Below are 21638 nucleotides of genomic sequence, written 5' to 3'. Positions count from 1 at the left end.
CCTTTCGCCGATCCTTTTAATGCAGCGTTTACTTCTTACATTCGTTCTTGTGCGAAAAACGCCCATTACGATTGTCCTCGTGCAAAATTCGCGTTGTACCTTTTCAAGTTGAAGGTATCTGCAATGTTGATCTACTAATCCCTTTATGGTAAAGAGACCCGCGAGAGATTACCGCGTTACCGCGAGAACATATCCCGAAATAGAATCGCCCGAGAGATGAGTAATAACATCTATTAGGGTTTATTAAATAATTTGCATGTGTAATTTCTTCCCTCTTATCCACCTCTCCGTAGAGTAAACTAGTGTTTCATAACACATCGAGATGCTCGCGCGTGTAACAACGCAACGTTTCTCACTTGAAATCGGTTTATCGGTCGATTTACGAATCGGGCCATGAAGCGCCCATTTTCCGACGGATAAACTTTTTTAACCTCTAAATAATCTCTCTCTCTCTCTCTCTCTCTCTCCCAATTTTCTCGTAAAATGCATAAAAGTCTGTTTTTAAATGTGAATAATTCCACGGGAAGCTTCGGACAAACGTATCCCGTTTCGTTATTCGCTTGATCTTCACAGGACTGAAAATGTATCGCGATTATTTCGAGAGAGAAGGCGCGGTGTTATTATTTTACATTAAATTGAAGCAGCGTTGCGAAAGCACAAGCCCCGCGTTTGGTATTGCGAGCGGATTTAAAATACGTCGGGCAACTTGGCGAGCCAAATATTGATGTTATGAGAGTATCATTAGGTTGTTACTGCCCCGTGGTGAACTTCCGTTCCCGAGCGAACTTCCCCGTCTATCGGGCAGCTACGCTGTCGCAACATCGGTAATACCTTCCGGGGCCGATCATCGAGCCCCGATCGAAGGGGTGAGGGGTCGTTTAACGTGCTCATGCTGAGTGCATCTCGCGTACAGGGATTGAGATCCGCGCGAGGGCAGGCGTCAGTAATGCACTTTCCGATAATGCTGCCGCCGCCGACGTAATCGCGGTGCACCCGTGTCCATACGTGTCCGTGCTCACCGACGAGCGCACGCATACATAGAACAAGATTCACATACGTGGCTGCGACTGACTTATTATTCCGGATTACTCCGATTTCTCCGTTGTACTTCGCGGATCGCCATCTGGTTACCGGATGTGGATGAGCCATTAATCGCGTTTTACGGCCGTTCCGTGGCGTATGTCGGGGATTTTTAGTTCGGCAGATTTCGCCTTATCGACGTCTTGCGAGTAAAGGAGCTCTTTGTCTTTTGAATAATGCTTCCCATTTGAAGAAGTGAAAGAACTCGCTTCTTCCTTCTCATTTAGCTGCGGAATGACAAAGTGGAAGGAGTACGATCATTTGTTTTAGATCACGCGTATCTGTTATAAGTCTCTTACACTTGCGATAATGTAACTAGTGTCGTATTAATGGGGCTGCAATATTGCATGAAAATATTTACGTAACCTCGAATAAATATAATCACGGTACAAGCATCGCTCGTCTCGGCGTAACGTGTTAAATCGATTCGCAAAGAATCAACGAGGGGCCTTTTAATTCCTCTAATCGGATCGATTCTTTTATGTCAGGTTAAAGAAATACATGTCGGAGAACGATCAATATATTGATTCCGAATCGAATATGAGGTCACAAATGTCAAATTGATTCTCGAGATCTGTCTGTCTATTGAACTATGTCAGACTCAGACTCAACTGAAGTATCTTACATGAAATAATTCTCAAGAAAGAAAACGACTATAAATACAGGCCTTATTAGTGACGCCGTGTTTAGCATTTAATGTATGTTACCACGACGGTAAACGGTCGATTTGTGTTGGTGATTTTACGATTAAAGCGCGATAAGGGATATTTCGAGCGAGTCGCTTGCGAGCTATATCATGCAGACATTAATTAAAGAGCTCCGGATATCGATCATGAATATTCGAGCTGTGCTTAATAACACACGATTTTGGTACGCTATATACACCCGCCCATGTTCATGTGTGCTGACCGAAGTCCACGAGGGAGAGAGTGAGAGAGAGAGGCTTCCATATGCGACGTCGCCTGGATTACTCTGATTTCTCCGTTGTGTCCAACGAGTTCCATCCGGCTACCGGACGTGGATAAGGAATTAACCGCGTTACAGGACGTGTTTCGCAAATACGGCAATGCAGTTGCAGCGAAGCTGATCAGGTTACGTCAGATATTAATAAGACATCGGGATCAAGAGATCACGGAGGTAACTATGTTCTTTCGCAAGATGGATTAACATTGTTCACGACAAGACACCGTAACACAATATTATTCGAAGCTTCTCGCTGATAAAGCGTCCCTTATTTAATCTCTTATTAATAGAATCCGAATTAATTATCCGCTCGTTGTTATAGATATCGTCCGAAAGACGCATAATTTCTCTTTGATCTCATTTATCGACAAAAATATGTGTCGAATATATATATATATATATATTGGGAATATATTAATCGGACAGTTTGATTAACGTGATATCGCCGGCGGTAATGGTTTTTAATCGATTACGGGATATAACGCGAATATTACATGAAGTTTAGAGGTGTATATCGCACGCGATTAATAATTACTGCAAACAGTAATTATAACATTGGTTAACCGAATTTCTACCTGACGCGTATATACGTCGATTATGTTACTTTGCCGTTAGCCCCGGCTTCGATTTGCAATACGGCGCTGTGAGCGTCGTGTGTGAAATACAAGTACGCCTGTACTAATACCAGTGCGCGAACAGCGACCATTTCACATGCGGAAACTACCGGCGCTTGGATTACTCTGACTTCTACCGTCGTATCTAACATCCGTGCGAGTTCGATCCGGTTATCAAAATGGCTCTCGGCTACACGGGCCGGGTTATCGTGGAATATCGTCGAGAGAGACTTCGCGAAAGAACAGCGAAGGTAGTTCTTGACGAGCGACACACGCGTATCTTAACTCTCCCGTGTATTATCTCCGCGGAATGTGCAGAATGTTAACACGGATTATCGATGCTGCCGACGTAGTCCCGTACGTGCGCCGAGTTTTTGCTCATCCGTCGTTACTTTGCCGCGGTAAACGAGGTTACCATCAATTACCATTTATCATTATCACCATTACATGGTTGCGCACACACAGCAGCCGCACAATTTCGCATAATGAATTTTAAAATAACGGCTCTTCAATTATTGCGATGAAAATCGGGCAAGGTAAGCGCGATAGAAGCAATCCGGCAGTATAATTGAAGCTGTAGTTCGCGTTAAAAAATTTCCGTGCTACATTCATTCTGTTTTCTTTTTCTTTCATTCAAATTTATGATAGATGAAAGAGAAACGGGCCCGAAACGTAATTATGTATGAAGGAATTTTGGAAAAAAATATCGAATTGAAGACGAGCGTGTTTTGCGCGTTGTTTGTATTTTGTGCGAGGAATAGACTTCACACCTTACCGCGTTAATTGAGGATCGACGCCAGCCGGAGAGAGAAACATAATTTCGAGCTAGAGCTGGCATTCCAGGGTTAACAAAAAGCTCGCGGACTTGTAATATTCAAATACAAATCATGAATATTCAAGCCTCGTTTGACAACGTTCCGCTTTTGATTCCCCGTGTAGTTACGAAGACGTGAGCTTCGTGCAAGGAAATTTAGTCACACGTGCGGGAGTGGCCGATGCACTTTTAGCTAGATAGGTACTTTCATGAATATCGCTCAGCTACGAAGATAGCGCTTAACGTGCGGCACACAGAGACTTACTTTCAAAACGTGGTTCTAAGCGGGCATCAATTTTCCGTGGAAACGACGTTACAACGTAATCTCGCAACTATCGCAAATGAAGTTCATGTAAATTACCGATTATCAATAGCGCATTGTGTTCTATCTATTCCGGCGCAGTGACCGTGTAATTCTCCCCTACTAATGCCGAAAATCGCATTAGCGTTAAACGATAATCGTTTCGCGCCGGCCGCGCTTTTAAGGCCGATGAAGAACGGCGCCGCCTACTGCAGTTTGTAATATTCGGATATTAATCATGAATATTCAAGCCTCTCGACGAGTCACGGCTTTTGATTTTCGATCGGGACGCGAACTTCCGAGAATTCTCTCTTGCTCTCGTACCGGGCAATTTAGTCACACGTGCGGCATCGACCGACGCGCGGATTACTCCTATTCCTGCACCGTACTTAAAGCCCGCGCGCGCGCGCGCGAGATTTCGTCCGTCCGCCGGACGTGAAATTAATCACGCCGACCTCCGTGCGACGATGGATCCGACGAAAATTGCTTTTAATCAGCCGGAGGGACGATCCGCGCGTCGTTTACTCGCTTTGTGCCTTTCGGGATCACCGACGGATCCACAACCTGTACGTGCGCTCTTAATCGGCCATTTGCATGTATCGATTCGCGCGGTCGCAAATGGCATCGATTTAACGTTAACATACATTAGCATTTCGCTCACTGAATTTATGAGGGCGGGAGAAAAAGTCACGAGAGGGAAAATTCAGCCTGCGTGCGGCTGTACTTATGATGGCTGATAATAAAGTAAGGTCGGCACGTCGGTATCGTGCTGTTTCTACTCAAGGTATGCGAGTCGATCTTGGATCGGCTCGCACGCGATCTCTCGGCTCGGTACGCGTGCTAAAATTTCGCGCAGAACATTGGGAGACATTTCGAAACTATGCGGGAATAGTCGCGTATGCAAAGGGTGATGACAAATTGCGGAAGATTATTCTAAATGACGTAGAAAGAAGATACGGATTGCCGTAGATTAAAAGAAAAGCTCCTGTACAAGAGAATTGTTCCAGGCGAGCCGCGTACAGCGATTAAGAAAGCATGTAGCGAATTTATCTCGATAAGGCAGCGCTATTCCGCTTCCATTTTTCATCCGGCTAAAAATACATGGGCTTTCTTTTTACGAATAGTAGCTTTTAGCTTGCGCTGTAACGAGAGAAACANAGAGAAAGGGGGGGGGGGGGGGAAGCTTCGGTGCGTTCGCAAAGGTGATCAATGAAACAGCAATTTCGTCGATAATTTTTCGCGCGATGACGGGGGGCGGAGAAATTCCGCGTTTCGCGACGTCTCCCTTCGCGCGGCTATTTATTTTTCTCGTTCTCGCGTTGGTACACGTTATCCGCGATGCACCGGCGAGGTTATTCTTTTTTTTTCCGGCTACGTACACGATTCACGTTTCGAATAATGAAAGAGCGAAGCGTGCGCGCATGTGTGTGCTTCTATCGGCGGCTGAAGCCAGATAAATTGCAGGTACGTCGGAAAATATGAGAAACTCCTCCCCGCATTGCGTAGTCGCGCCGACAAAATTCAGTTTACCCCGTTTAATTCGACGTTCTCTCCTCGTGCGTGTAGTATGCAACCCCGCGTGCTTTTTCCTCCCCGTCGTGCTGCCTCTCGACTCCGCTCGCTCGGCTCGTGCGCGCTCCTGGTGCCCCTCCGTCCGCTGTATCAACCCCATCGTCATCACGAACGCGATATTTCCGCCCGACGCGCGCGCTCACTCCACCGTGGGTTAAATAAAAATACAGCCCCGAAGACGCGCGCGCGTAACGCGCATTGACGCAGGTCGAGCGGCGGAAATTCGCGAAAGCAAGGCGACTGCGTGCGTGCGCGCCACTGCAAGCGCATTTCTCCCCCTCGAATTTCCCTGCCGCGACGGTCGCCGTCAATTTTCATCCGGATAACCCGGGGCTTTTAACGTTACGTATTCGGGCTGCGGCTGATCTTTAAATTAAAATTCCACTACCGGGGCTGGAGTCGCGAAGTTGAATGAGGGAACAAGCCCCCGTGCTATCGATTTGCTTATCGACGGCTTAATTAGCTGGAATTTGTAGGAGAGAACCGGGAGATTTTCAAGTATCAAAATCGAGTAACGCCTTCTATTCGAAGAGCAGGCGCGCTTTTTAATGTTTTGCCGGCTGAGAATAATTCATAATCAACATCGTAACGATCTATCTTTTTATCGGGCTCGTTGATGCATCGTAACACGAAATACCGATTAAATTCAAGATTCAGGAGTTGTAACGGCGCAACCGTGGATCGAAAGCAGGCCGCTGCATCATACTCTGTGTAAACGTCAAATATGGAGCGGATATCATGTCCAGGACGGATTTAATCGAGTCTCTTCCGCCTGGGACAAACACACGCTATCGGACTGACCTCTAATCGAGAGAACACGCGCGACACTTGGGACACCGTGTATATTGACGCGGCGCTATTTTTGTCGAGGCGTGCGTTCGTGGCGGTGCGGCGACGGCGGGTGGCTGCAACGGCATACGAGTCCGGCTCGATAAGAGAGAAAGAGAGAGAAAGAGCGTGCTGGTATAGCAGTTAATTATATCAATGCCCCATTAGCGTGCCAGTATACCGCGTGATTGCAATGGCTTTTTATACACGGGAGGGTTTACCGTCGGTGACGGCGTCGTCGGGGCTTTTTCCAGCCGGCTATATACGCCGTGACTTGCGAGAGGTCCGCGTAAATACGGGCCAGTAATTACATTCGTAAGAGGGAAATTGCCGGTTTAACGCGTTGCCGATTACCGGCGATCGCTCGTCTCGGTGGCGGATTTTCCCGCCCGACATTCCCGTTGCCTCCGAAATTCCGGAAAGAATGCGTAGGTAGGGTCGCCGGTCGCGGGACTCGCGATCGATCGAATGGGGGATCGCTAATCGGTAATTACAACCGTTTGCCGACGCAGACGCAGCGCAACGCGGAAATGCGGTCGATAACGTTATAAATATTTCTCATCGACTTGGGACACGTGTCCCAACGCTGATCAGAAATTCATAATGCGCGTCGGAAGAATAAAAGTAAATAACCTTGACACACACATACACACACACACACACATACATAGAGGAGGAGGATGCAATCGATGTGTGAAGTTGCGTGGGATATAATCACCGACGCTCGAAGATGCGGGATTACGCCGCACTTTTATATTTATAGTTTATGGTTGTTATTGGCACGTCGCGATCGCTCGGAGAGGGGGTGGTGGCTCGAAGAGTCGCGAGTAATCCATCAAGGAGGACGACATTTGAGCAAATAAAGTGGCGTGTTACACCCCGCCGGCTTGATGAGCGCATGAATGGTTCGTAATATCGGTCTGGAACAGACAAGGTATTCCACGAGCAGCTGGGCAAATATCTTGATGACGAATTCTTTAACAGGCTTAAAGTCGAGTTAGCGGAAGTTTGACGCAACGTCTGATCAAGACGCTCGTAATCGACGGCTCTCGAGTACGTGAGTCAAAGTGTAAGGATTTATATTTAAATAAAACAACGCGTTCGCTCTTAAAACAGGGTATTATTTGATCGCTAGGATTGAACAGTTCGAGATTTCATAATCAAGATATCGAAAAACACGCGATAGGCGACGATACGTCGATCCAATTACTTTCACACTCGGGAAAGATCAACTCGAGATTCGTCGGTGAGCTCGTTTGTTTAAGACGCGTTTAGTAATAATGGGCGCTACAGCACGCGGCCGTGTTGATTTTCTTAAGACAAGCCATATGCAAATTACCGGCGCGGTGGCGCGAAGAAGTCCGCTCCGCTCGTTGTCCCGGTATTCGTCTAACTTTTAGATGAATTTTAACGCGGTAACCACGACGCATTACCTTAATGCGACCTGGAAGGTTCTTTTGTCACGTTCCTACACCGACAGCCCGGTGTGCACACACCCGTACACGCATTACTTCTGTTCGTGCACTCCGTATTCGGCGGCTCGATGCGCACTCATTCGTGCGGCAAACACGCTCACACACATACGTACGCTCGAGCGCTTGATCCTATTCACACGCTGAATTACAAAACGTGTTTCACCGGTCGCTCGGTCGGTTTTCCCCGGTCTCTCGGTGTTTTTCGTGCAATTTCGCGAGTGCGCATACGGAGACTGTTTAATTTCGACGCCGGGCCGGCATTATGACGAATTAAACGGCCGTGATGGTTGGCACGGCGACCACGCGTAAAAGATTTACGCTGCGCCGGCCGATTGTGCGGCGCGTATTGAGAAACACAACAGGCATGGGCCAACCGGACGTGCGGCCGAGATGAAAGAAATTAATTCGTCCTTAGTCTGTCTTCATTGCTAAGCAACGGCGAAAGGCGCGTGAAAAATCAAGTATGTCGCGCGCGATTTTAACCGTCCCGACATAGGAATAGAAGGCTCGGCGCGCTTACGTGATGAAGGGCAGCGATCGATAGCTGGCGATTGCACGATATGATTAATCGCGAGAATCGTACAAAATGGCACAGACACCGGCGCTCACGACACTCGTGTCCTCGAGCCGCTTGGCTCTATCGCCGGCGACGTAGCTCTTTCTCCTTTAAATTCATGCACCTGCGGAAGATGCTATTGTACTTTCGTTACCACCAGTTAGCCCTGGAATGTAGCCCTGACTCGACCTCGGCGCCTCAAGTATTCCGAACGTGTGTAGCGGCTTTAGTCGCGCGCGGCTCGACGCGACTCGACGCGGCGCGGCGGCGAACGGACGATCAAGGACGGCAGACGTTAGTCGTCGAGGGTGATGTCCTCGCCATTGATTGGCAGCCCTGGCCGCGCTCTCGTCAAGGTTCTGGCATGCAGATACACGGCCGCGATTGCGGGTTACGTCGGAGGTCGGCCTTTATTGTCGACGGCTGTTTCTCGTCGATAATACTAATGTCGACGTACGACCGAAGTGCCTCGCCTGTCATCGGGTTAAACGAGCGAAATCCCTCGGCGAATCTTTTCTTTTGTTTTTTTAGCCGTCGGGAGCTATTTTCGAAAATTGGTGGTTTTAAGCTGGTAAATATCGAAGGTCGTACGATGACAAATAATTACACAGGTGAAACATGCAGCTGTAAAACATAATGTGTATGTATATATGCATGTATGTATGCACGCATATATATATATATATATACACATATACGTATTATATATATCTATCCATCTGTCTGTCGATACAGTGTTATTTGCGAAATGCAGCTATCTGTTTCGTTACTTGATATCTGATGTAGGGAAATCAAGTGGAGAGAACAGATAGAGTGGTTGCTTCTGATCGGCGAGGCGTGCCTACTGGACTGTTTGACGTTTCCTTTGAAACGTCGTTTCATTTCCTGCCCATCGGCACCGCGATGCCATCATCGCGATAGACAGCAGGACGGACGTTGGATCGAGATCGCGGACTTTTTAGGAATGCACGACACACCAATTCTTTTTTTCCGCCCAAACTCGCTCCGATATCGCCGGCTTTTCTCTTCACAGTCAAACGAGCACCTTATTATTTCCGTGGTGTGTAGATACAGGCAAGTGTGCTACACAGCAAAGATGAAGTTTGTCGGGAAGCATCTCGGTAAACATTCGCCCCGCGACATCACGCGTTGGTATCGACTCGAGTCGAGGGACCGTCTTTCGACTAAACGCGTCTCTCCAAGGGGAGATCCTCATTAATCCATTATCCGCATTCCGCTGTTTGTTCCCGACTTCAAGGAGGGATCGCACGGCATTATCGCAACTCGTTTTTCTCGCGTTCTTCATCAAACGGCGCTTATCGCGACGTCTGAATCTTCCGTGTGCCATTAACCCGGGCGAACGGATTGACCGGCAGTTTTTAAGCCAACAGCTGGGCTCGAGGGTAGAAATTCGATGGCTCGCGCGGAGACGTTTCCCGATAGGATCTCGCATCGATTGCCGCTCCGACAATGCCGCGCGTACATCCGCGCGCGTACAGCACGACATTATGGACGTGGGCTCGGTTGACCGAGTTTGCGTCGGTGTTGGAGGTCCCATTGATTTCCTGGCCCATGTCAAGGCTGCACGCGAGGAACCCCCGTTCTCTCCTCCGACGGCCACCCACAATCTCCGACAACCCCGTTCGATCTCCCGCGACTGCTGCCCCTTCTTTGCCGAGTCCGCCGCGCGTCGTCTTTGCTCGTCTTCGACTTCGCGTACGCGTCGCGCCGCGAATAATCGTCGCGCCGGCGTTTCTCGATACGCATCGTCACCGGCGGCTTTCAAGTCGTCCATCACTTTGTCGCACCTACGAGTCTCGCGAAGACGAAAGAAAGCTTTTAGAAAGCGAGAAAGAGAGAGGGAGCTTCGATGGTTCTCCATAGGCGTTGCGTGATGTTTATCACGGCCGATGGGCAATGCGATGATGACAGCGTGGCGATGATAGATTGCGAAAGTTTCCGCGCTCGCATGCCGTGTCTGAATGTATTTCCACCTTATCTTTTGCGCGACGCGGAAGAGTGTGTACTGAAATAATTGCCGCTTAATTATTTGTATATGTTTTCACGGACGCGACGTTTAATTTTTTAACGTCCACGGTTTCAATACCATCCGCCTTGTTGTCATTTGCCGCACGATATGCGCGAATAACTAAACGTGTGTCGACTGTAAACGTTCGTCCTCGCTTATCAGAGTTATTTCTACCATTTCCAAAAGAGCATGCGCGCGCCTCACCCACCCGTTATAGTCCGTGAGATCTGAAGACCCGTTAGGAACTTTGCTTGCCAGCAGCGAGTTGATTGTTTTGTTTCCTTTACGTGACTCTGTACCCAAGAGAGAGATCAAGTTGTTAGTTTACCCGACTATACCGACTCGTTTCCATATCGTCTTCGCTGCATCGCCCGTCCCCCGTACGCGTGTGCCAGCATCTAGCCGCCTTACATTGCTTATAACGTTTGCTTACGGTTGTATCGTTCTTGGCTATTCTTTGACTTCGCTCCATTCATCCTTGAACGTAGATCGATTCCCGTTGAATCTCTCCGCGCCCTACGTATCTTTCCATTCATTTATAAATAATTCGATTGACTTTGACCACCCACATGCACGCCGCAGAGATATAGATACCACCCCGACCCATTCACTCGGAAGAAAATACTCGAAGGAGATCAGGACGATTTATTTCGGTACATACGTGTATGCACTATCGGTATTTTTTTCACTTTACATTGCGATACCGGCAATTATTGTTTTATACATTAATTGAAAATGCCCCACCTAGAAGGATCTGTCCGATTAGGGCCAAAATTACAGAACACATTTGGCCATCATGGGGCCAGTTGGGCTATCTTATATAAACCTATTGTTATTTTGTCAATGAACTGAGATTATTCGGTCTTGAGTCTTCTGTCTCCCTGTTTATCAAGTTTCTGCCCAATCCGATGTATCCTTTTACGTGGAGCATTTTCAATGCTTTTTAGTGTATATTATTACGTTTTTACGTATCTTCGCATGTTGAACCGCGCTTTCAATTTATCCCAATTTTTCAGTTATTTTATGAGAAAGAACTCGAGAGTATTCATCGACTGACCATATCTCTTATTTTTGTCCACAACAATAGCCTTATTTTGAATTAAATTCGGGCGCAGGCCGAACCTCGCGTGAGATTTATAGACCGTCGCTTTCTTTGCGATCGCGAATAAATTTGATATGATTTTTTTATTACGTCACGCAACCACACTCGAGCTCGATTGGCGGACGCATCTTCGAGACTGGGCGAGAGCGGGCACGCGTTATATGTACCGCACGGCTGTCGTAACTTATTTGCTCTTTTGCGGCTGCGGTGCGGCCGCAGACGACGTAATAATTTGGTTTATTCCATTCGCGTGGCAGAATCTTCGTATTCGGCGAGTGGTAATTTGAAAGTAATTTGAAAGTACGGCAACTGTCACGACACGGTTGCGGATTTTGCAACGTGGCGGCCGTGTAGACGGCGGGGGGGGGGAGGTCGCGCGGAGCAGAACAACCGCATATTAATCGTGACACTCGCCGCGGCGCACGAATTTACGAGCGCAAAAGCCACGAGTTAAAATCCAGAAGCGGACGGGAAAGTCACCGTATCGCGTGACCGCTCGCGAGCTGCTCGACCCTCCATCGCGGTTACTGTCCAAGTACTTTAACTCTGGCACTAATAACTTCGATCGGCACGTTTCTGGTATCGTCGCGATATTTGTGACAGAAAATGCACGTCCTGGCTTCGTTGGGATTCGACGCGAATTTATACATGGCGCATACCGCGAATTTGCATTCGCGGAGGGGTTTATTGAAAATCGCGATCGGATTTCCGCGCAAGATGACAGATACGACGGCGAGCGTGCCGCGAAGAATACGTAAAGTCGCGCGGAAAAGTTTGTTCGAAGGCCGAGCGTGTCGTATTAAGAATGTTCCCTGTCGATTATTACGCAAGGAAAAACTTGAAGTTTATGATGCCTATAATGAGAAGAAAATTTCCGAGGGACGGATTTAAGGAAGTGGCATGTGCGCTGGTGTTGCTTGCTCGCTGCGTACTGTAAAGTCGCTCGTGACGATATATGTCTATTATTCAAGTAACATTTTGCGTTAAATCATACTTTTCTAAAGAAACACGCGTACTCCGTTTGTTCCTTCAAAGATGTTGAATTATGAAACTCTAGGGGCGCAGCAATAGCTACCTGGGTAAAGAATTTAATCGTGGCGTAGCCTCAAATTTGTTTTGAACCTAGGTAGGCATGTCCCAAAATAGGTTTGCTTGGGTCTAAATATGGCCAATAAAGGCAAATTCTGAATACATTTTTTTATAAATAGACCCTGAGGTGAACGTTTCAAACAAGGCCTGTGCTCATAGTGCTCAGTCAGAGCTTGAAATAACCAATTCCTGAATTACTTTAAAACGAAGTTTTAAAGAGACTTAAATAAAATTCACTGTAATAAGGTCAAAATAAGACCAAATTAACTAAAACTTTGATTTTATTTTGCAAAAATAGTGTTTAAGTAGAAAATTAAAAAAAAAAGAAATAAGTTACAAATTTGCATTGAAATTCTTTTATAAATTGATAATATAACAAAATATGGTCCAGCCATATTTGTATTAAAATAGGGTCTAGTTAGATATGCCAAGATTGGACCTAGTTACATTTGCAAATCTGGCTTTAATTTATACGAGCGTTCTCGAGGCGAAATTTTGGTCATACATTAAGTCTACTTAGTTCTACATTAAGTCTTCAAGTGGAGGAAACGGAAATAACTTCTCATTTGTAACATCAAAGAAGCACTAATAGTGCTCCTTTGATGTTAACGAGGGAATTTAGGGAATCTCCCGGGGGAGGATTTTAAATTCTACATTAAGTCTTCAAGTAGAGGAAATGGAAATATCTTCCCATTTATAACATCAAAGGGATTACAATACAAAACTTTCGAAGACAATGTAGAACTAAATAGACTTAATGTAGAACTGAAATTTTGACTTACATTTCTGTGTAGGGTCTAAGTGAGCTTGTCTTCACGTAGCCTGGATATAAGTGAGAAAAAAAATAGTGCAGGGCCCTTCCAGCCTCCGTTTTAAATTTCTATCCGAGTAACGTTGTATCGAAGAATTTGAATTCTGAATGTGTGGCAAATATTTTAGTATAAAGTATAATCACCGATGGACCGTGTGCATTTTGTAAAATCACTTTTCAGCAAGAGTGCCAAAGTATGTATTTGTAGACGGGAAGGGACATTATTAACGCGGACGCAAATTTTTTCCACGAGCGGTAAGTGCCGGGTTTACGTAGCAGAAATTCAAGTTCGCGCTCGAGTGTATCGTTGCGCTAAGCGAAGGCGAACGAGCCGGTTGGATGAAATCATTAGTATCGAGGCTACGGTTTCCTGTATCCCCGCGGCGCGGAATATGGCACTCGGCGGTGTGCCAGTGGTAAAGCACGGGGAACAGTCAGCCACCTGAATGCTCGGCGCGGCTCAGCCGGATATTACAGTTACCGAAGAATATTCGATTTGCAGCTAACTGGATAGGAGCTCGCTCGTCGATCCGGATGCCGTCCTCTCGTGTCTTCGTTCGCGCCTCTTCACTGTCGAGTTACCGGCGCTCCGATTAAGTTCGAAGTCGCTATCGGAAATACGTTTTGTTATGTGTTACGCCGCGCGATCTCGCTGGAGACGTCATAACGTCGTCGATAGTGATAATACAGCGGCGGGTCACATGAAGCGACGCGTCGGAAATGGCGTGTTCGTTGCAATGCGACGTCGAGACTTTCGCGACCGCTTCTTTAAGTGCACGCGCATAAATTTCTTCTCGTTTTGCTTTCCGATGCGACTTGTTCGTTCCATTTGAAACGAGGCGGTTCTCGAGATATTTCTATACGCGAATGATCGTTCTTCTCTTCCTGAGAGGACGATCTATAATTTTTAATTATACGTTCCGCGCTTGTCCTCGTTCTTCTCCGCTTCTTTTAAACTCTATCGTTCTAAATGTAGAAAATGCAAAAAGGTGCACCTAAATAGAACAGACTTGTGGTCGTAACGACATATGAATCGTGACATAAATTGTTCAGGCTTGCACGAGTCTGTACAGTTTCATCAATCACCCGCGTAAGCGCGCATTAATAATCGTCCGCTATTAAATATGCATTGGTTGTTTGCGAGCGAAGCGTCATTCCCTCTCTGCTCACCTCTCACTATCCCACTGTGCCCGATTTCTGCCTTTATATGCCAGCTGCCAGTCACTAATCGTTTACGTAAAATGCTCTGTTTTTGAATTTGGAGCACATGGCAACCATCGACCTTTCGCGCTGTACTACGTCATCAATTTATATCAGTACATGTGTAAGTGTACATATGTATATGCACACATGTAAATAAATAAATATATATATATATGTGTGTGTGTGTGTATACATGTATATAAATAACACGAAGCGCATATTTTTTCTAATGAAATAAAATAAAAACTATCTCCGGTTTCACGAAGAGTTTATATACCAGAATTTTCAATGACATTTACGATGATCGTGTTTATTTGTCATTCAAGTTGCGCCCGATACGCCTGAAATATTTATTCACGGCCGATATGATGACTTCTTAATCGTTCGGCCAGCAACGCGCGAAATTCAGCCCGATTATTTGCCAAATTTCTACTTCATATTGAGATATACGGTGGCGTACCAGAAGCGGAAACGCATTAAAAGCTCCATTACGCGAGCGCGCGAATGCCAGATATCCGCGAGCAAGATAAATCTTTTCTGGCCGAAACGGTAATGGAAAAACACTCGGTGGCATCGGCTGTCATTGTTATCCTTCCACCAGCGTTGGTGTTGCCAACGCGGTTGCATAGGTCGGGTTAGTAGATGCGCGAAGGAAAACAACAATCCGTACCCCGCCGCAAAGTACGCGCGTTTGTACGCTGCCCGTGGAAAATAGGTCAGTCGGAGTCGAATGACTTGGCGCGATCTCGCCTGTTTCCGCGGCGGGCTGTCCGATGCTCTTGCGACGAAAACACGACGATTCTCCGCTGGATGATAATCCACGACGTTTTCAATTCCGGAGAGTTGCCAAAGGATACTTCCGTCTACGAGAGCCGAGATATCGCCGGTCGATAAGTAGCGCACTTGGCGAAATCCTTGAGCCGGTATTTTCGACAATAGCCATTAATTACTCCCGCGGTGTAATTGCAAGCTCGTAGATTTTCCGCAATATTGACTGGCAGAATTTATGGTGTACTTCTCGTAATTGTGTGTTTCGAGATAGAGCATTAATTTGAACGTTAATACGAGTATTACGATAGTTAGAGAGAGAGACAGGGGTGACAGTATATAAACTTGTACACCTAATCTCGCGATATCGTTAATATATATATATTATATATATTTCGTTAATACACTTAATATATTAATACATTATATTAATACACTATATCGTTAATACACCTCGAATTTTAGAACTTTTATCATATGTGAAACTTCATAAAACACACGTTCGATAGTTATTTCTTTCTTTATCATTCGCGACTGTTTCGTCCGATTCTTCTCATACGGAGTAACCGTTATTGTCACCCTTAACAATATTCCCGCGATTTCGTTATGAATTTGCGTCGTTGCGAAATAATTCAACGGCGACGATCGCCGGAGGTTTAAGTAATGAGGCTATCTTGAAGATGACAGAAACTTCGATGAAGATGGCGCGCGTAATTGGGGTTCCGGATCGAGCTCGGTCCGGGTGACCGGGTGAAGCAAAAAGGGTGTTCTTCTCGCTCATAGGGAGAAGGGGCCTGCTTGTGCGCCACCGATCCAAGGGTGGGCGAGGGTGGCGACGATCCTAGCCGCGGTGGGCTGGCGAGGGTGGCGGCGTAGGAGGATTTGGAGCTCTGCCACGTCGGGAGCACCCTCCTGCTCGAGAGCTCTACTACGATCACCGATACCACACTACAGTACCTCCGCGGTTGGTACTCGTAGGGGTTTGGAGGAGGCCGGAGAGAAGCGCGGCCCTCTCGAGGAGGAAACAGGTGGAACGACCGAGGCTTCGCTTCGCCCCGGAAGAGCGTAAATATTGATAATCCCTGCGACTACATGTAACTACTCGTTTACCACCCTCGAATATAATCGCACCGCAAATTAAAACTGTTTCGGGATTGGCCGATTGCCGTTGATAGTCCGATACTTTTAGGAAAGTTGCCGAAAATTTAACGCGGGAGTATCCGGGAGAAAAAAAAGGAGAAACAACAGCAACGCCGTTAATACGTAAAAAGCTCGCGTCAAATAGGTATATCTCGTTAGATAAATCGAAAGTTAAACGCGAAATACCGCCGATAATATCGGTCTCAGCCAATGTCGAGTGTCGGTTCCCTACATTCCAGCAACGATGGGAGCTGAACGAACGTTTCAATTACAGTTCGCGATTATTCATGATCCTACATTCGTACGTATTGGAAGATAAATGTGATTGTGATTGCGTACGGGTAGACTACACTGCTCGGCCTCCCGGTAAAGACTTATCTTATGCCGTTTATTGTAACATTCAAAATAACAGGCTATGTACGGCGATAATCGTTATCGTTGGCTATAGTTTTCATTGAGACAGAATTACAGGGATAGTATAGTCACACACCCTTTTCATCGTCGAAATAGGGGAACCGCGATATTACGAAAAATCTTTCATCTTCACGCTGAAGCTCCCGCTGAAAACGTCCGAACGTCCGGAATAATCGAGTTGCAAAATACATACGCGCGCTCTTTACGTAATCAGTCGATGATTGCTGGCTCGGGACTCGCGGGAATTACGAGAGAAGAATAGCGATACAAATTCCCACGATCGTTTTGAATTCGCAGTGAGATCGGCGAGCTCGCCGTGCGCGCGATCATATGTTGTGTTCATATATTTAGCGGATGTCACGATCGATGCGACTAGACTGGCCGTAGTAAGATTTCAGTAGTAGAGCGACGTATCGCAATGGCCAGGGGAAAGAGTCCGGGTGTACGCAGCCGTCCGTAATACAACATGTCGAATGTTTCGTGCAAAGTGATCGATAGCGCTGGCTTGAAACCTTTGCCGGCTATATTTGCGGATTATTAATACGCGCCACTGGTGAATCGCGATCAGCGGATGAACGAGTGCAGCCGATTTCAAGCGTTCCACCGCTGTGCTACCGTTTGTCCTCGGTTTCCCAGTTATCTCGTCGTCGCGAATACACCCGCTTGATCGATGAAAGAGTCCCTCGCGTGTGTTCTTTAAATGGCTCCATTATTCACCGAAAAGGTTGAGAAAGGCTCGAAAAAAATCACTCTTCTTGCATAAAACTTCTTGTTTCGGGATATTACATTATACTTAATGCACGATCGCGCCGCTATATTTACTCCTTTATCGCCGAGCTGACATTAAGTTTGTGCGTGACGCAGGCGCGGATATTTTATAAAATACATGAGAAAGAGCACACGCGCCGCGTAGCTTCTCTTTTTAGCTCGTTATTTCCCGCGTTGTCGCAATTTCGCGTGCGATCGGTTCGCGCGCGCGTCAAAATCGCGCCGGTGTGAATTGCGATCGTTGATTTATCCGAATCGGCCAAACAGCCGTGACAATTATCACGTGGATACTCAATTAACCTTTGACGTATTGATCGAAGAATAGCGTACGCTGTATTACAGTCGTCGATGAAGAACTATCGACCGGGACGGCGCGAGTTACGCGTTGAGACGATCGATGCCGGCGCGGCGCGAAATATGTTACGCTTATTAAAACGCAAAGAGCTTCCTTATCGTCGCCTTGGAGGCACGAGGGATGGCGTCATTGTGATCATGGAAAGAGCTTGCGCGCGTGGTGGTGAGACATACGCCAGGGCATGCAACGTGGCTGCGTGTATCCGCTCATTTACATGCAATCACGAAGGTGCATCCAGACGGCGGAGAGAGCTACGCGCCGCTCTCATTGTGGCGCCCGTTATGTCAAAGGCTAAACCTATCTTGTTTGCACTTGATGCTAGGCAGCGGCTTGACGTCAGACACGATCGCGTAATAAAACTTCGTTATTCCCGTCGAGGTGGCATAATGAGTGACGCCTATCGCAATGAGAATGCCATTCGTCACCATTTGCCCCGCGTAATATTTTCCCAACGTCGAAACGGCAAGACTAATTTACGCGAGTCGCGAGTCTCGCGTAATCGATGTGATAAGAGCGAGGAGGGGGAGGGGAGGGGGTATATATTATTCCAACACATGATACAAGATACGAGAGTTCTCCAAAATGAAATATTGACAGGCAAGTCTTCTACGATGATACGGGTAATACTGTCGATAGAAATAACGTGAAGAATACTTGAAACGATATATATTTTAATTACATGTGATAATCATGGGGGGGGGGGTGAAATCGAGTAGCGATTAGTTGTTTCTTCAAAAGCGTCGATGATGTCATTGACGAAACTCTGCGTTTACGGCATGCCTTATCGACAATATCTCTGCTACAATTCAGGAGTAGGTGTACGTAAGGAATATCACGTTTTCTAACATACCTCTAATACTTAGCCTACTCCTAAACGAATGTTTACAACGCATGCAGAACCTCTCCACTGTTTCTTCGGAGCATTTAACACGTCTGCCGTGACTATTCAACACTTACGCGTTTCGAAGACCTCAAAGGAGAATCGGACGGGCGGTATTATCGAGAGTGACGGACTCGCGACAGCTTGCGAACGCAAGGTGGACGAGAACGATTCGTCGTTCCCGCGCAACGCTATTTTCTAATACCGCAAATACCCATGCGCGCGCCTCGCGTATTTCAAGACGAGCTATCAGCAACGCGGCGGGACGTCTCCTCCCGTCGATCAACGCGAATTGACTCCCTCGGGGGACGGGTTCCCCTGCAGATATCAGTTCTCGCGACTACGTGATTAGGGCGCAAACACGATTGACTTACGCGGCGTATGCGAAGGGCGTGCGATGCGTGATGGGTGGCAAGGCGATCGTAGCCGCGAGGATTGTGAGGCTCCAGGAGGCGATGCGGAAGGACCCCATGTTTGTCCCCCGGAGTTGTCCGCGCTTNCCCGCCCCGCCCTCCAACCCCCGTCTTACTTCCTCTTCGGGCTCCTCTCCGTGTGCTTTCCGACCCTCGCGAACCACCCTCGCTTCCCGACGCTTCTCGCCCGATCTTCGCCTCTCGTCCGTTGCCGTCACTATCACTCTCACGACGATCCCTTCGTTCTTCAGCGAACACTCGAGCGACGACGCGGACCGGCGTGGGTCCGTAATATCGCGGCACTCGCGATTAACTCGTGGCGACGAGATTACTTCCTTCACCACGAGCGTGTACCGTCCGCTTCGCGAGCTGCGCGACGCTCCCTCCGCCTTTGCACCACCGTCACTCGCGGCGAGATCACAACGGGGGTGTCTTGATTGGCCGTCTCGCGATGAACGGTGCGATACGCGGAGCAGCAGTCTCGCGACGGTGTCGTCAGCGAACACCCCGCGATCCTGTGCTCTCAGCTCTTGCTGCGAATCTTTCTGCTCCCGTTTCTCTCTCTCTCCCCCCCCCTCTCTCTCCTCCCTCCCTCTTTCTCTCACCCCGTTCTCACGCACGACACCGGAGTTCCGTTCGCAATTCCCGCTGTGTTTCGGGGTAGAAGCGGCACCGGGATGACGGGTGTTATACGGATCGGTCGGCGGAGGAGGGAGACAGCGGCGAGGTCCTCCTGGAGGTTGCGCGCGTCCTACAGAGTCGGAGTCTCCTGATCGCCGGCGGTGTCCTGCCACGGGCTCCGCTTCCGTAGGATTCTTCCTCTCGCGATGGACATTCTTCCGACTGCTCTCGCACTCTCTCTCTCTCGCTCTTCTCACGGGGACACTCGGTCAGCACCCGCGGTACACCGCTACGCGCTCGGGAGTGGCGGCTCTCGCGTCTAGCCCGGCCGTTTCAGCGCGCAGGCGCGCTATTCCTTCCTTCCTGCCTGCCTGCTTGCCTGCCTGCTTGCCTACCTGTCTGCCCACCCTCGCCCTTTCTCACTCTCATCCCCTCCTTTTCCGTCTTTCACCCACCCTAACCTGCCTGCTCGCCTCGAGCCGACGACTACCGTCGTGCCTGCGCTCGCTGTCACCCTGACTGCTTGATTGTTTCATGAACTTCGTAGTTTTCGTCACTCTGCCACTACCCACCCCCATCCCTCTCGTCGGCTCTCGTTGCTGCGTGCATGTCGACGCGCTGCGGAGGGAGATTACGGTTTAGTCGGCGGTTTTTTCTCAGGGCACGGCCTGCTCAGGGAGACGTCGTTAAAGGTTCGCGTGGTAATCACGACCTTGATGTTTCGCAGTCATGTCAGGAATGCGTTTCGGAACTCCGTATCGATGCAGGTAGAAGCGTGTCGGCCCGGGTCGAGATTTCAGTTCTACGTTAAGTCTATTTAATTCAACGTTAACTTCTCAGAGATCCTCCGTTATACTCCCTTTGACGTTATAAATGTGGAGCTATTCCCATCTTCTTCACTCGAAGACTTGATGTAGAATTTCGACTCGGACAGTTTACAGTCGGTAGACTCTAATTGAAATAATGGCTATTGTGACGCCTCTCGAGTGTAGTGGTATATTACAGAGATACCGCCGAGACTAAGACTTCAACTCTGATTGCCCGAGCGCCCGTTGTCACCTTGGCTGCCTGATTGTTTCGTGAACTTTGCGGTTTTCGTTCCTCTCCGCGTCTCTCCTTTTCACCGGGTCTCACTAATGTGTATGTATATTTAGGAGCGTATCGTATTTGCGATCGCCCCTCGCCCTCGGTGAATCGAGATTACGTTGCTGGAACGTAAACTCATTTGCGCGACAATCGAGACCGCGGACGATCTGTGGAGTGCAATTTGGAGTTTCGGCGAAGGATCGCGTAATTGATACGCGTTAATGGACACGTACACCTCGATTGAGATAATAGTCTTATTATTATGAAATCCCGCGTACAGGCGACGAACCGGGAGGGAAACTGTTGTTTCAAAACCGTCCAATCGGGGGATTTAATAATCACGCTCGCATGCTCTCTCTTTCTCTCTCTCTCGCGCGCACGATAACGCATATTATATTCCTGCGCGCTCAAACAATCGCTTTAGACTGAATCAGCCAGACGCCCGTCTCTTATCCTCTCCGATTAATCCACCCCATCCGCGCGAAACGACGACGATCATCGCGGTGTCTTCGCCGTGCCACCTTCGGTAACACCGTGGCCGATCCAGCCACTTGATTCCACAGTTTTCGTTCCGCCGTTAATTAAGTCCTCGTATTGACGCCGGCGGGAGAAACGCATTCTCCTTGCCGGCGTGCCGCATCGAGTGGTCGCGTTTTCATCCGCCGGCGTGTCCGCTCGCTTTTCCATTCCCACTTTCTCGCTCAATCGAGTTATTCATTCCGCTCACTCCCTCCTTCCCCCCCCCCCCCCCCCCCC

The 21638-nt window shown here is 48.0% G+C and overlaps 1 protein-coding gene across 4 annotated transcripts in view; it reads right to left on the bottom strand.

Annotated features, from left to right (window-relative positions):
* The window catches only part of LOC106750929 (gamma-aminobutyric acid receptor subunit beta), a 79667-nt gene extending 60412 nt beyond the window's left edge, over positions 1 to 19255 (bottom strand). For all 4 annotated transcript variants that reach the window (XM_014631586.1, XM_014631588.1, XM_014631587.1 and 1 more), the window contains exon 1: positions 19137 to 19255. In XM_014631586.1, the coding sequence (XP_014487072.1) occupies positions 19137 to 19234 (98 nt within the window). In that variant the 5' untranslated portion in view covers positions 19235 to 19255. The remainder of the gene's footprint in view (positions 1 to 19136) is intronic.
* Positions 19256 to 21638: the final 2383 nt, after the last annotated feature.

The sequence above is a fragment of the Dinoponera quadriceps genome, unplaced genomic scaffold (genome assembly GCF_001313825.1).
Source record: "Dinoponera quadriceps isolate SergipeBrazil2010 unplaced genomic scaffold, ASM131382v1 scaffold4681, whole genome shotgun sequence".
Taxonomy (NCBI): domain Eukaryota; kingdom Metazoa; phylum Arthropoda; class Insecta; order Hymenoptera; family Formicidae; genus Dinoponera; species Dinoponera quadriceps.
This window is presented reverse-complemented; position numbering and strand designations above follow the sequence as displayed.